At 28.0% G+C, this 16,297-nt stretch overlaps 1 protein-coding gene across 3 annotated transcripts in view; it reads left to right on the top strand.

Annotated features, from left to right (window-relative positions):
• The first annotated feature begins 4,257 nt into the window (after positions 1 to 4,257).
• Positions 4,258 to 16,297, top strand: part of LOC100206244 (zinc finger RNA-binding protein) — a 21,252-nt gene continuing 9,212 nt past the window's right edge. For all 3 annotated transcript variants that reach the window (XM_065809756.1, XM_065809757.1, XM_065809758.1), the window contains exons 1-5: positions 4,258 to 4,369; positions 4,518 to 4,715; positions 4,857 to 4,893; positions 5,991 to 6,480; positions 15,130 to 15,151. In XM_065809756.1, the coding sequence (XP_065665828.1) occupies positions 4,304 to 4,369; positions 4,518 to 4,715; positions 4,857 to 4,893; positions 5,991 to 6,480; positions 15,130 to 15,151 (813 nt within the window). In that variant the 5' untranslated portion in view covers positions 4,258 to 4,303. The remainder of the gene's footprint in view (positions 4,370 to 4,517; positions 4,716 to 4,856; positions 4,894 to 5,990; positions 6,481 to 15,129; positions 15,152 to 16,297) is intronic.

Here is a 16,297-nt window from a genome sequence, read left to right on the forward strand (position 1 = left end):
TTAAATAATTTTATCATTTTTAATGATATTAGTTGATTATTAATATTATAGTTAGATTGGCACTAGATTGGTTTAAACTTCTGCACTGAAATGTTTTTTTAAAAATTCCAAGGCCTTCATAGCAGCAGAATCTAGATTTCCACCTACCAATTGTCAGATCATTTTTATGACAGAGGCCTCTCTCATTAAAACTATTTTAACCAGTGAAGCCAACTTTTAATTTACATTAAGTTTTAAAGTAACTAGGTGCAAAAGAGCATCATTATTTGACCATTGCTGATTTTTAAAAAGCATAATCTGTTTTTTGCTATAAAAAATGATATTTTCAAAATTTCCAAAAAAAAAAAAAAGTTTTTTCAACAGTTTAATATTTATGTAAGCATGGAAAGCAATCTTCTATAGAGATATATATCTTCTATTATATATCTTATTAATCTTCTATTATATATCTTCTATATATCTTGTGCGATCATCGGCATCTAACTACTGTTCTGTTAGTCTTCTTGCTATCATAAGTTTTTTAGTCTTTAATTAACTAACACTATCTATCGCTCTCTACATTTCTAAAAACCTTTGATGAAGTTTGGCATGCTGGTCTTCTCCATAAGCTCTCTTCTTATGATGTATCTGATATCATCTTTAAGATTACTGAATCCTTCCTTATCAATCGTAGTATAAAAGAAGTCTTCTTCATTTTCTGTAAATTTAGGGGTTCCTCAAAGTACTATCCTTTGTTCTTTTTTAATACTTTTTTATATTTACATTAGCGATTTCTCAGGAATTCTCACATCTAAGGTGGCATTGTTCGGTGATGATACTACCAGTTTTTCTTGTCTTGATAAGAAGCCAACACTTTCTGATTGCTTGGAGGGAGCATTTGAGCTTGAAAAATATTTCACTTCTGTTACGGCATGGTGGCTGGTGAACTTTAACTCTGTTAAAACTCAATTTTTTTCAGTTAATAGTTATCGCAATAATCTAGATCATCTTATATTTATGAAGGGTAATGTACTCAATGAGTCAATTTAATTTTTTGTTTTTAAAACTTTTAATATAAATACACAATGTTAAGTTTAATATTTTTCATCTTACTTTTTAATTTTAATTATATTTAGTTTTTAATATTATTATTTTTTTAAATATTTTAATATACTTTTTAAAACACTATTTGTTATTTACTTATTAAATATACTTGTTTACTTTATTTACTTGTTAAATTGTTTTGTTAAGTTGTATTTGCGCATGATTGTGTGCATGAACTAAAATTGGTGAATTATAATGTTAAAAATGTTAATATTCTTTTTTGTGTACAAATATTAAAGCACTCTGATTTAGGGATTTATTACATACATCAACTGACATAAGCAGAACATGCAAGGAAGTTGCTGCTACATTGACTGAGGGTTCGGGTTGGGACAGCGAGAAGTTTTTTTTGTTATATTTTTTATTTCATATATACGTATATATATATATATATATATATATATATATATATATATATATATATATATATATATATATATATATAAATATATATATATATATATTCTTCACTTCCAACAAGGCTGCAAGCAATCGCTATTAGAGTTGGACGTTACTGGAAGAGAAAAGATGAAGTTTATAAAGCAAGATAACGATTGATAGATGACTTAATAGATTGCAAATTATATGAATCAGGAAAGCAAAAAGAATGAAGCAAATTCCAAAGAATTGATGTTCGATCAAAAAAACTAGACAAGTAAGAGTTTTTGGAGCAGCTAGGACAGTCACAGAAAAAGAATGAGACTTAATTGAATGGCAAGTAACACAAAGAATGAAATTTATAGTAGATGGCTTAAGAGACGCCAGCTCTTTAGTGCCTTTATAGTATTTGTTGAAAAGAGAAAGATATATATATATATATATATATATATATATATATATATATATATATATATATATATATAAACCCATGCAGTAGTGGTTTAGTGGTCGAGCGCTCGCTTCATAAGCAAGAGATTCCGAGTTCGACTCCCACCACGTTCCTGGTAGTACCTTGCTCAACTTTCTCCGCGCAGCAGTCTTGTTCGTCAAGGTTCGTGTTTCAGAGTTATAGAGTTAAGAGAGGGTTATAACCACAAGAATTCTCCTCATCTGTAGTGGCCTTCTTGGCCTTGGGGAGGGGAATTATAAAAAAAAAAGAAAAAAAATATATATATACGTATGCATGTATGTGTATATGTATATATATGTAATCATATATATATATATATATATATATATATATATATTTATGTGTGTGTGTGTGTGTATATATATGTATATATATATATATGTATATATATATATATATATCAAGTTTTATTCATCACAAAGTTCATTATTTGAACACGAAAATTAATGAATTAATAAAAAGTATTTAAAAAAGTTGATTTCCTTCCGGACAAAACAAGGGTTCAAACAGTTGATTCTGCGGTTGACGATCTCTCACAGGTTCTCGATAGAGTTGAGATCCGGAGATTGCGGCAGCCAATCCATCATCGATGCAAACCATCCAAAACCACTGCTTGAATACTTTAGCAGTGTGTTTCGGTTCGTTGTCTTGCTGAAAAACCGATTTTAATGGCGTATTCCACTCAGCATGAGGTAACATAACATCTTTCAGGATATTTTTATACATGAAACGGTCCACTATTCCATCGTTTCGATGTATTAGACCTAGACCCTTAGCAGAAAAACACCCCCAGACCATTATATTGCCTCCACCATGCTTCACGGTCTTATGGGAGTAACGTAAATCGAGGCGTTTTCCAGCCGGTCGATGTACACGGCAAATGCCATCGCTCCCAATGATGTTAAACTTCGATTCATCACTGAACAGGACAGTTCGCCATTTCTGCACATTCCAGTCAATATGAGATGTAGCAAACAGGAGTGTTTTCTTCTGATTTTTTAGTGAAATCAGCGGTTTCTTTTCAGGGCGTCGAGAAAACAATCCGGCTTCAACAGCAAGTCGTCTGATTGTTCAGTCCGATACAGGCAGCTCTAATTGCTTTTCTATCTCAACTGATGATATCCATGGATCCTTCTTGACTGATCTGACAATCATAGAATCCTCTCTAGAAGTGGTGGAACGCGGTCTTCCACCTTTGTTATCTGCTTCCAACTTCCCCGTAGAACAATATTTGGAACATAGTCTTGATACGGTCCATTTTTTCACGCGATATTTATCACAAATACTTTTTTGTGACATTCCACTTACGTAATCACCAATAATTTTCTTTCTTAGTTTCAATCCAAGACTGTCGGGAGCCATTTTTGCACTTGAAGTCATAAAAATAATAAAAATAAATAATCACGCTTCTCAAGGCTTACCGTGTTACGTTTACCTTGTGATGATACAATAATGCTCTGTGGAACACAACATCTTGGTTGGATGTGGACTGTATTGATGTAGTGAAACACTTGTTGTATTTCACTTCTTGTATTGATGTTCTTCGATAAAACACTTTGATAAAACTCACTTTGATAAACTGTCTTGATAATACTGACTGATTGACTTCCATATACTGACTGAATTACATGTCGATTTACATGTCTCTTATATAGTAAAATGAACCTGTTCTGGAAGATTCTATTGTGTGAACCTGTTCTGGAAGATTCTAGATGCTTCTTTTCGATGCTTCTAGAAGCTTCTGAATGCTTCTGAATGTTTCTGGATTTTTCTGGATATTTCTGGATGGTACTGGATGCTTCTAGATGCTTCTTCTGGAAACTTCTGGAAGCTTCTGCATGCATCTGGAAACTTCTGGATACTTCCTATAATTATTAAAAAACTTCCGTGACGTTGACACGGACCAGACTTAAGAAAATGAAACAAACCAAAAAAGTTGCACTTGTTTTGTCCGCTGCAAAATGGCACTTGTCAACGAAATTCTGCCTGTGTGCTGTCACCTGTCAGCTAATTGCTCATGCCATGGCATGCTATGACTCCAAACTCCTGAACTGTTTGCTGTGGTAGTATAGTTCGTTTCCTTTTAAGACATGTAAAATTAGGAACACTTTTTAGCATTGTTCGATGTTGGTTGCAAATGTTTTGTCCAATACTGTGTGTATATATATATATATATATATATATATATATATATATATATATATATATATATATATATATATATATATAATCATTTATTATTTGTATTATTAACTTTATCATTTAAATCTAGCATTTAGATTTATTATTCATGTAATTAGACATATTTTGTATTTTAACATTTATTTAAGGCTGTTTAAAAATATGCAAATTTTTAACAATATATAAAACATGTCGAATGGTGCAGATACTGATATTTTGTGTGGTTTATGTGAATTCAAGTCTTCATCGCTTGCGGTAAGTTTTAAAAACTTTGATTGTGTAATTTATCTTCTTATATGTGTAATACATGTTTATGCTCAGAATGTTCTTATTTTTTTAGGTTGTTTTTAAAAAGAAAAATAAGGTTTTGAAATATTTCAGATATGACAATTGATATTTTCAGGTTTACAAAGAACATATTCTTTCTGAACACCATATGAAAAAAATTCCAGAAGAATCAAAAAATGATGTTATTAAAAACAAAGACCATAAAATTAAAGAACATAAAAACAAAGAATTGCATCATTGTTATTTGTGCAATGTAACATGTAATGGGGAAGTTTGTTGGAAAGCGCATTTAGAAGGATCAAAGCATAAAAAAGTAAACATACAAATATTTGAATGTTGATAACTAGTTGCTTTAATTAGGAATTATAACAAAATATATGATATTTAGTTATATTACACCATTCAACAGCAATAAAATTATGTAAATCATTTTTAACTTTTGTTGTTTTTCTAGAAAAGTATGCATCAAATTGGCCATGATTCAGAAAAAGGTATTTCTCTAATTAAATAAATTTCAAAAAAAAAATTTCTTTTGGCTTTCAAATAAATATTAGTAAAAATTAACAATAACTGTAATAAATAACAATGATGTAATAAATGTAATATTTAACAATAGATATAATAAATAACAATAAATTTAATAACTAACTATAGATGTAATAAATAACAGTAAATTGTTAAATTGTTATTAATTATAGTTTATAGTTTGTATCTCTTTTATTGATGTTTATTGTGTTCATTTTATCGATGTCTATTACAACTCTTTCACTGATGTTTATATTTTATAAATATTTTGCAGGTTGATAATTGCTTCTTAACCACCTGTACTAGTTTATTACCTAGTTTATCGTTTATAACAGGGTGGCCATGCCTTTTAAAAAATCTTAAAATGTCCTAATATTTGAAAAACATCCTAAAAAGACCTAATTTCTCCTAAAGTATTGGTGGTTTTCTCAAATACTCCTAAATTCTCCTAATTTATTTTTCCTAAGTATAATGCATAAATTATTATCAACCAATCAACAATAACGTTAATGAAATGGTTTAGACTTGGAGTTAGTACTGTTGTATACTGAGAGAAATTATGTTACTCAAATGTATATTCAATTTTTTTCTTATATTTTAATAATTTAAAAGTTTTATTCTATTAAAATTTAAGTTTTTTTTTCTTGACTTTTCTGAGTGATACACTTTTTCTAAATACAATTTTTAAATTTGTTGTAAAATTTTTTTATTTCATCCCATTTATTAATTAATTGTGCAGTGTGCAATTTGTATGCAAAAAGTATTCATATCCTTACCATGTCAGTGTTGTTACCATGGTCCCATGCTCAACTTGTTCCTCCACACAACAGTAATGTTTGTCAAGCTTTGTATTTTGAACCTTTATGGTAAAAAAAGAGTTATAACAACAAATAAAAGATAATTATAATACTAACAAAGATTAGCCTCATTAATTGTAGTTGTCCATTTGGCTTTGAAGACGTGAATATAGTAATATATATTATATATATAATATTTGAAGACATGAAGTAATAAAAGATTTGTTTCATAAATTGTTTAGCTTTCGCTATATTTCATTCTTTAGAAAATCTTCAAACAGAGAGAAATACGCTTATCTATTCAAACCAAAATTTTCGACCTAAATCACAATATTCTGCTTTTAAGTCTTCAAAAAGGCACCCCTATATAAACGAAAGTCATCATATACCTTCATTAATGGATCAAGAGATACATCCTCCTTCTTTTCTTGCTGGTGATGTTTCTCTATTTAACCAAACAGGAAACATTTCTGATGAGTTAACCACAGATACTCATGGTATGAGGTATCCTTCACTCAAAAGGTCACCCCATAAAATAAACAATAAACCATTTCGCAAATCTCAGCGGTGGAATGATATTTCCAATTCTGACTGCTCTCAACCAATGCCTTCTAACGCATATGAAATGTCTATTTCTACACAAAGAGATATTGGTGATGAAATTAAGGATGAAATGAAAAGAGTACAAAAGCAAGCCCAAGAAACAAGACTTGCTGAGCAAAGAAGGAAAGATCATATGAAATATGAAGAAATAAGGTAAAAAATAATTTTTTTAATCTTTTCAAAAAAAAAAAAAAATTACTCCTTATTTGTATATAACATGTGTTTCAGTATTACTACTAGGAAGATTACATGGTTTACAAGTTCCTCATACCTTTAATTAAGTTTGTGGTTTTTTTATCAGAATTTATATTATCCTAGAAACGTTTGCATAGTAGTTGTGGTTTCATAGAGCTTAATCTGGCCTAGCATAGGATCAGTTTAACTATGTTGTGTATGAGTGTTTTTCAGGGATGCAAAGTTCTAAAAGAACTCCAAATCACTATTTGTTTATCATCTTTAAGTCACTACAAAATCACTATTTGTTTATCATATTTTGTATCCGGGAGCTCCAAAATGATAAAAGTCTTATGAGCTACTTTTTTGAAAAAATATCAGTGAACAAAAACAAGTGTGTGTATGTATGTGTGTGTGTGTATATATATATATATATATATATATATATATATATATATATATATATATATATATATATATATATATATATATATATATATATATATATATATATATATATATATATATATATATACAGTATCGGACAATATGAGTGCAACCAAATAATGCTAATTTAGTTTCTTTATATAAAAGTGCTGCATTTTTCAATTTAGAGAAATAACTATGTAACTGCTTAGAGACAATTTTTTTTAGAGACAAAATATTTGTACACGAAAATTAATAAATTGATCAAAAGTATTAAAAAAAGTTGATTTCCTTCTGGACAAAACAAGTGCAACTCAACAAAATGTTAACCAAACTGTATTTCGCTATCAATATTTCGTGGCAAATCCTTTGTTGTCGATCACAGCCTTGCATCTTCGAGGCATAGATTCGATCAGGTGATCAATGAAACTTTGTGGAATCGCTGCCCAGGCTTTTTGTTCAAACAGTTGATCCTTATTACGAACACCTTCACGACGCATAAATTCAGGTGTTTTCCAGCCGGTCGACGTACATGGCAAATGTCATCGCTCCCAATGATGTTGAACTTCGATTCATCACTGAACAGAACAGTTCGCCATTTCTGCACATTCTGGAAGCTTCTGGATGCTTCTGAATGTTTCTGGATACTTCTGGATGCTTCCAGATGCTTCTTCTGGAAACTTCTGGAAGCTTCTGCATGCTTCTGGAAACTTCTGGATACTTCCTATAATTATTAAAAAACTTCCGTGACGTTGACACGGACCAGACTTAAGAAATTGAAACAAACCAAAAAAGTTGCACTTTTTTGGTTTTGTCCGCTGAAAAATGGCACTTGTCAACAAAATTCTGCTTGTGTGCTGTCACCTGTCAGCTGATTGCTCATGTCATGGCATGCTATGACTCCAGACTCCTGAACTGTTTGCTGTGGTAGTATAGTTCGTTTCGTTTTTAAGACATGTAAAATTAGGAACACTTTTTAGCATTGTTCGATGTTGGTTGCAAATGTTTTGTCCAATACTGTATATATATATATATATATATATATATATATATATATATATATATATATATATATATATATATATATATATATATATATATATATATATATATATATAGTTCTATAGATTGTTGCATTTGGGAAGCACGAAAAAAAAAAATGATTCTTACGCCAACACATACGTCACTTTTAATAACTTTTGACTTTCGTCCAACATTTGCGTGTTGGACGAAAGTCAAAACCATTAATTTAATTACAAATTAATCGTTTTTTAAAAAAACCGCAAAAACGCAAATTAAAGTGACCAAAATGTTTTTCAAAACATTCTGAATGTTTTTAAAACACTCTGAATGTTTTTAAAACACTCTGAATGTTTTTAAAACACTCTGAATGTTTTTAAAACATTCTGAATGTTTTTGAAACATTCTGAATGTTTTTAAAGCGCTCTAAATGTTTTTAAAACATTCTGAATGCTTTTAACAATATAAACAATGTTTTTATTTTATTTTTTTTTAATAAATGTTTTTATTTTCATTTTTTATAATAAAATGTTTTTATTTTTATTTTTTTTACTGTAAATCATGCGCGGAGTGTTGCTACATCGACTATCTTATAGCCTGACTCGCAACAAAGTGCTGCTACATCAACTGACAAATAGCCTGACTCGCAACAAAGTGCTGCTATATCGACTGACAAATAGCTTGACTCGCAACAAAGTGCTGCTATATCGACTGACAAATAGCTTGACTCACAACGGAGTACTGCTACATCGACTGAGGGTTTGGTTGGGGCAAGCAGTCTATCAATTATTAAAAAAAAAAATTCCAGTCTTGCATTTTAATTTTTACTTTTTGTCAACAAAATATGGAAAAAACTTTCTGTCAACATATAAGAGTTTTATATATATATATATATATATATATATATATATATATATATATATATATATATATATATATATATATATATAGAACTGTGGTTTTTTTAAAAAACAATTAATTTGTAACTAAATTAATGGTTTCGATTTTCGTCCAACACGCAAATGTTGGTCGAAAGTCAAAAGTAATTTAAAGTGACGTATGTGTTGGCGTAAGAATCATTTTTTTTCTTCCGTGCTTCCCAAATGCAACAAACTATAGAACTATATATATATATATATATATATATATATATATATATATATATATATATATATATATATATATATATATATATATATATTTAAACAACTTTAAAAAGTATTCTACACAATAGAGTGCTCAATGTTCTTAAAAGAACAGAGCAATTATATATTAGTAGAAAATCACTTAACTAAATTTTTCCATTTGACACTGTGTTTCATCAACAAAGATTCATCAGAAAAACTAATATATATATATATATATATATATATATATATACATATATATATATATAAATCTTATATATATATAAGTCGTATACATATATATATAATATTTATATATATATATATATAAGTTTTTTATATATATAGTATTTATATATAAATATATATATATAGTTATATGAAAATATATTTATTTATTTATAAATAATATTGATCTTAATTTTGAAATTAATATTTTAAAATTAATGTTGAAATTGATATTGAATTAAATATAAATAATATTGAATATAAATAATATTTATATTAATATATTTATTTATAAATATATTTGTTTATTTATGAATATATATATTTATATATATATATATATATTTGTGTGTGTGTGTGTGTGTGTGTGTATATATATATATATATATATATATATATATATATATATTATATATATATATATATATATATATATATATATATATATATATATATATATATATATATATATATATACATATATACATATATTTGTATGACCTTGTTTCTATGTTTTATGGTAAAACCTTTGCCTTTGTGTTAAAATATTTTTGTGTACCTGATGCTGACCTCTAACAGTTTGAGTTTGGCAATTTATTGCTGACCTTGTTTTTTGTAATTCCGCATATATATGTATATATATGTGTGTGTATGTATGTATATATGTGGTTTAACTTATGATTATGACAATCTAAACATGGTTGATGAGACCCATTCTTTTTTGAAATTTATCTCGTATTTTAACCTTCCTCAATTCAAGAATCTTTTTTTTGTCTTCAGCCCTAGTCTTTCTGTAAAGTATTCTGAAAACTTTATCCAGGAATGCAAAGTAGAAATGTTGTCTAATATTGTCTTTTAAAGATTTGTCTTTTAAAGTTTGTTTATTCTTACTTAATCTTTGTTTACTCTTCTTGCTTTATAATTACCATACTTGTTGATGCAGTAAGATTTTGTAATGGTACATTGTAATCACTGACCTCAATGTTTTTAGTGTTGAGCAATCTGGTTAATTAAAACAAAGCATCGAAATGCCTGGAAATGATAGCAATGTTTTCTCAATGAGTTGCAAGTTTATTTTTATCCAATGTTGTCAAAGTTTAACCATTGTTGGGACTTCTATGTTTAGTAAAGTTTTTTAAAATAGTCTCTATGTTTAAGAAAATTAAAGTTTTTTCTTAGAGGGTTGTAAGAAAATTAGCTCTTCATAGTGGGGTGGGTACCCTCTTCTAAATTACATTTTATTCAATTCAAAAAACTTTCATTACCTTTGTTTTTTGAGATATTACATTTAAAAGAATAAAATCAATTTTAAAAAATCAGTATTTAATATAAAAGTTTAAAATAATTAATTTTAAAAGTTGTATGAATGTGATCATGTAGACAACCATATCCAAAAAAGGTTTTTCTGAAGTAACTTAATTCGATCCCAGTGACACTGTTAGATGCTCTTAGTGACACTGTTAGGTGAGTTTTTTTTTTAAAAAGCATGAATACAGTAAGTGTACATACATAATCTGAGGAATTTGCTTTGTGCATGAAAGTTTAGATAAAGTTTTTAGATTTTTTCTGTTGTAATTTTTTTTAAATCTAGAATTAATGTATAGTAATGTATTATATGAATAGTACAGCTAATATATGCACAAACACAAGTGCGCATATACATTTGTTTCAAAATATTTAGATATGTTCTGTATTATAATATATTTTGTAATGTTAAAGTATTAAAATATCGATATTAATCCAGTTTTTCAGACTAAAAGTAAATTTTGTAATAAAAAAATCAGAACCCTCAGTTGATAAATGTGTGAAGCCCCTACATTCAATTTTTTCTTTTCAAAACAAATTAATCCCCATCAACTGCTATTTGTATAAGGAATTAACAGAAAATAGTAACAGAATTAAAAAAAAAAAAAAACAAGACCAAGAAAGCGGTTGACAAAAGGCTTTAAAAACTGTTAATTGTGTAAGTCTGGAAATTATGAAAATGCTTGAGCAGTAACTATGGTAGTATTTTTATAAAAGAGAAAGAGATGCAACCTTACAACAACTTTACAACAACTTTACAACAACTTTACAACAACTTTACAACAACCTTGCAACAACCTTACAACAACTTTACAACAACTTTACAACAACCTTACAACAACTTTACAACAACTTTACAACAACCTTACAACAACTTTACAACAACTTTACAACAACCTTACAACAACCTTACAACAACCTTACAACAACTTTACAACAACCTTACAACAACTTTACAACAACTTTACAACAACCTTACAACAACTTTACAACAACTTTACAACAACCTTACAACAACTTTACAACAACTTTACAACAACCTTACAACAACTTTACAACAACTTTACAACAACTTTACAACAACCTTACAACATCTTTACAACAACTTTACAACAACCTTACAACAACTTTACAACAACTTTACAACAACCTTACAACAACTTTACAACAACCTTACAACAACTTTACAACAACCTTACAACAACTTTACAGCAACCTTACAGCAACTTTACAACAACCTTACAACAACCTTACAACAACTTTACAGCAACCTTACAGCAACTTTACAACAACCTTACAACAACTTTACAACAACCTCACAACAACTTTACAACAACTTTACATCAACTTTACAACAACCTTACAACAACTTTACAACAACTTTACAACAACTTTACAACAACCTTACAACAACCTTACAACAACCTTACAACAACTTTACAACAACCTTACAACAACTTTACAACAACTTTACAACAACTTTACAACAACCTTACAACAACTTTACAACAACCTTACAACAACCTTACAACAACTTTACAACAACTTTACAACAACCTTACAACAACTTTACAACAACCTTACAAAAACTTTACAACAACCTTATAACAACCTTACAACAACTTTACAAAAATAATACAATTTAAACTTGGCAGTTAAAGTAGGTCTAACGACATTTACAATGCCTTTTTAGACTTTTCTAAAAGATGGAGGGCTTTACTAGAAGAACCAACATGACAACAATAATTACCTACAAGGAAAAATAACATATTTATAGAGGTTGATAATGAAAAATGAGTAAATAAATGGTGGGTACAATAACAGGTGCTAACTTTTTAATGGGTTGTTTATATGATTTCATGAATAGACAGTTATAAATCCGCGATGGAAAGTAGAGAACTCAGTAAGAGTGTTACCATTCATCAATATAGAAACACTAACAGTATGCATATATGCAGTGTGTGAAGAGTTGACTGGTGAAGCTTATTCTAACCTTTTAATTGAAGAAATAAAGTCTAGTAGGCTAGACCTAAACAATTTTAGAGGTCAAGGCTATGGCAATGGGTCTAACATGATTGCAATTGTTCAAGCTTGAGTTTCAGCAGAATACCAGCAAGCCTCATTTACGCCCTGTGGTTGTCCCAGCCTGAACTTAGTTATATCAGACAGAGCTAAATCATTTAGTGACTAACACAATGATTATTTCTAGTAAACAACTAAGTTTGTTTGTACTAAAGTTTAGCAATTACTGCAAGCCCAAAGTTGTCACAGAAGAGAGATCAGATTCAGGATCAACTGCATGTTCTTCGAATCAAAAAATAAATGGTTTTTTTTTAAGAGTGGAGTATTTAATTGTGGTATCAGTGAATGCTTTAGAGTTATGATAATCAGTAAGATAATTAATTTAGATTAATTTAGAAAATTTAATTAGATAAGGAAAAGAACTAAGGATGGGCGCTTGTGATACCTCAGAAATTTCTAAAATTAAAAGTGAGTGTTGTCCATCATAGAAAATGTTAAGACTTTGATTAGAAAGTAATAATTCAATAATTTTAGAAACTTTCTTTGATACACCATATGAACAAGCTTATGAAAAAGACCAGCATGCAGACAATTAAAATAGGCTGGAGTGGTTTAAATGTATTTCATTAGGCTAACATGCTTATCAGGAAAGATAGAAATTTTAGTCATTAGATTTAGTATGAGATTATATGAGATTAAGAGAAAAGTTTTGTTAACATAGTTTTGCTTTATCCTTAGATTAGTATGATCAGATCAATGAATGAGAAACCGAATGTTAGACTTTGTTAATGATGTTAAAAAAGTCTCTAGAACCTCTCTTCTGAAATATAAGATTTAGTAATCTGAGAGTAACTTAGCACTAAACATTTTTTTTGTTTACAATAATGTTTGTTCTTCAGAGAGTTGTTCCTGTAAAAACAATGGTTGTAATTAGAAACAGCAGTTGCACAAAAAAAGAGAAAACCAGGAGTAATTTGTTTGTAATAATGGTTTTTTATAATAATATTTTTACTTACTTTATTTATGCTTTTAATACTTAGATAACTTGACTCTCAAATAGTGCATGGTACCCAGATGATACCCAGAACAATAAGGCTTGCAGTTGCTTCATCTGTCTTAAGCTGTAACAAAGTTTAAGAGCTGTACCCTTATTAGGAGATAATAGAAAGAGTTACATAACCAAGGAGACAAACTAAAACTCATTAGGAGATTCAAGAAGATTTAGTATTCATCATCCTCAGCAAGAAAAAAATGTAACCCAAGTTTACATATGTGCCAGCATGTTAGATTAAGATTGTGAGGCTTTTTATTGAGCCTTTACTTAATTTAGACCAAGACCAAGGCTGTGGGTATTTTAAGTCAAAGTTAAGGGATCAGGTCATAAGGCAGGTTGTACTGGATTACATGTTACTAGTACCAAGGGTGACAATAACAATACTGACCTGACAATTGAATAAAAATTTTTACTGTAACTTCTCAAAACTTTTTTTTTTTTTTTTTTTTTTTTTTTTTTTTATGGATCACAAGTTTAGTTTCTAGTTTAAACAATTAAAAGTTTGTGTTAGTCATTAAACTGATCTTATATTAGGGTCTGAACTGATCTTATTAGGGTCGGTGAGGGTCAGTTTTTGTTGAGAAAGAGAATTAAAAAGTTTCTTAAATTCTCCAATAATGTAATATTAAAAAAAAATTTAGCTCATTCAAATCACATAAAATAATAAAACAGGTTAAAAGTTTCACAAATTCTCTTCGTTTACCAGAAAATGAAAGAATGCTCAAAAAGTTACAGGCATTCTAATTGATAAAAGATAATTTTCATAAAATATTTTCTAATTTAAAACAATTATTGTCAGAGAATCTTCAAACATTTTTCAAAGTAATAATTGTGTTTAACATCATTATGTTTAATTTAAGATTTTTTTAATTCCTTTATCTTATGTTACTTTTATTTTTAATTTTTATCAACTTTGCTATTTATCCTATTTTATTTAAGATAAATGCAGTGTTCATGTTAAGTTAAAGAACTAAATAAAAAACCTACTTGTTGTTATTGACAAGGTTTTTTATTAATTGTTGCTATCAATAACAAATCTTAATCCCTGGGCTACTCTTCTATTTTGAAAATAATGATAAAAATTTTGTTAAACAAAGGGTAAATGATAATCAGCTATGAATTTATACCAGTGTAAAAATAATTAATTAGAAATATTCATAAGAAGGCATGAATCGAATGAGTGTCTTAATCTATAACCAGATAAATAAGGTAAACGAATAAGGTCAGTTGCATCAAAGGTTAACAACATTTTTATTTTTGTTTTAATGACTTATTAGTAAAATAAAGGATCTCAATAGTCTTATTTTTGGTGTAAATAAATTTTTCTAGTATATATAAATACTTTTTTTATTAATGTTTAACACACATTTGCCTTATTTTATATATAAATACATGTTTTTATGATTACATAAGTAGATGAATAAATATTAAAATTTATTTTTCTAGAACATTTAAAAGAGAGCAAATGGTAATTCTTTTGCATATTTTTGTTTTTTTAAGATTTCATTTGTCTTATAAAAGATTTAATTTGTCTTATAATAATTATAATTTATTTTTGTGTGTGTGTGTGTGTGTGTGTGTGTGTGTGTGTGTGTGTGTGTGTGTGTGTGTGTGTGTGTGTGTGTGTGTGTGTGTGTGTGTGTGTCTATATATATATATATATATATATATATATATATATATATATATATATATATATATATATATATATATATATATATATATATTAGGGTGTTTCAAAAAAAGGTCATGTCTGAAAGACAAAAAGAGCCCTAACTTATCATCTGCCCAGACCATGATTTAGTGCAAAAAAAGTTTTCCTTTTTAATTTTTGAAAGTCTAAAGGGTCCCTTCATGTGGTGTTTAATCATGTGATAAACTCAAATGGGCATTTTTTAGAGCGTTTTGTACCTTTTTTAAAACAGTTTTTAGGAAGTATCAATAAAAAAAATTTTTTGTATAATATAGTTTGTAAAGACCAAATATTTTATTTAACCAAATTAAAATATGCTCTATTCTCAAAAGACGTTTTAAACTTATAAAAATTGATTCAAAAAAAACTAAAGTCCATAAATAATTAGCAAGGTAAATAAGTACAAAATATTTTTGAAATATTCTTAAAACTTATAAAAGTACATTATATTTTTGACTTTGAATACAGTGTTGTATAATGATTTCTCAATCATAATCATCTTCAGGGGTTATTAAGGAAAATATTTAGAGAGGGCATGGAGAGGAAACGAAGATATTTTTTATGTAATCTATAGTCAAAACCATATGGTTTTTATTCAAATTAAAAAAAAAATTAAAATTTATAAAACTAGAAAAAATTTTAAATCAATAGTAAAGTTTGTTTTAAATTAAAATACAGCAATCCCATAAAATTTATAATCCTCTCTATTCTCTCAAAAAATTGTTTATGATCCTCTCTATTAAACTAGATTATTTGTTCGACTTTTTTGTAACTTATTTTTTTTCTGTCTTTTTAATTTTTCTTATAATTATTTGTAAAGAGAAAAGTTCCCTGCCTTTTCTCTATCAGAATATGCTTTGTTTATTTGGTCTTGAACTAACTTAACTGCCCTCTCAGAGAAGTTATTAACAACATTAAGTC

Source organism: Hydra vulgaris, chromosome 11 (genome assembly GCF_038396675.1).
Source record: "Hydra vulgaris chromosome 11, alternate assembly HydraT2T_AEP".
Classification (NCBI taxonomy): Eukaryota; Metazoa; Cnidaria; class Hydrozoa; order Anthoathecata; family Hydridae; genus Hydra; species Hydra vulgaris.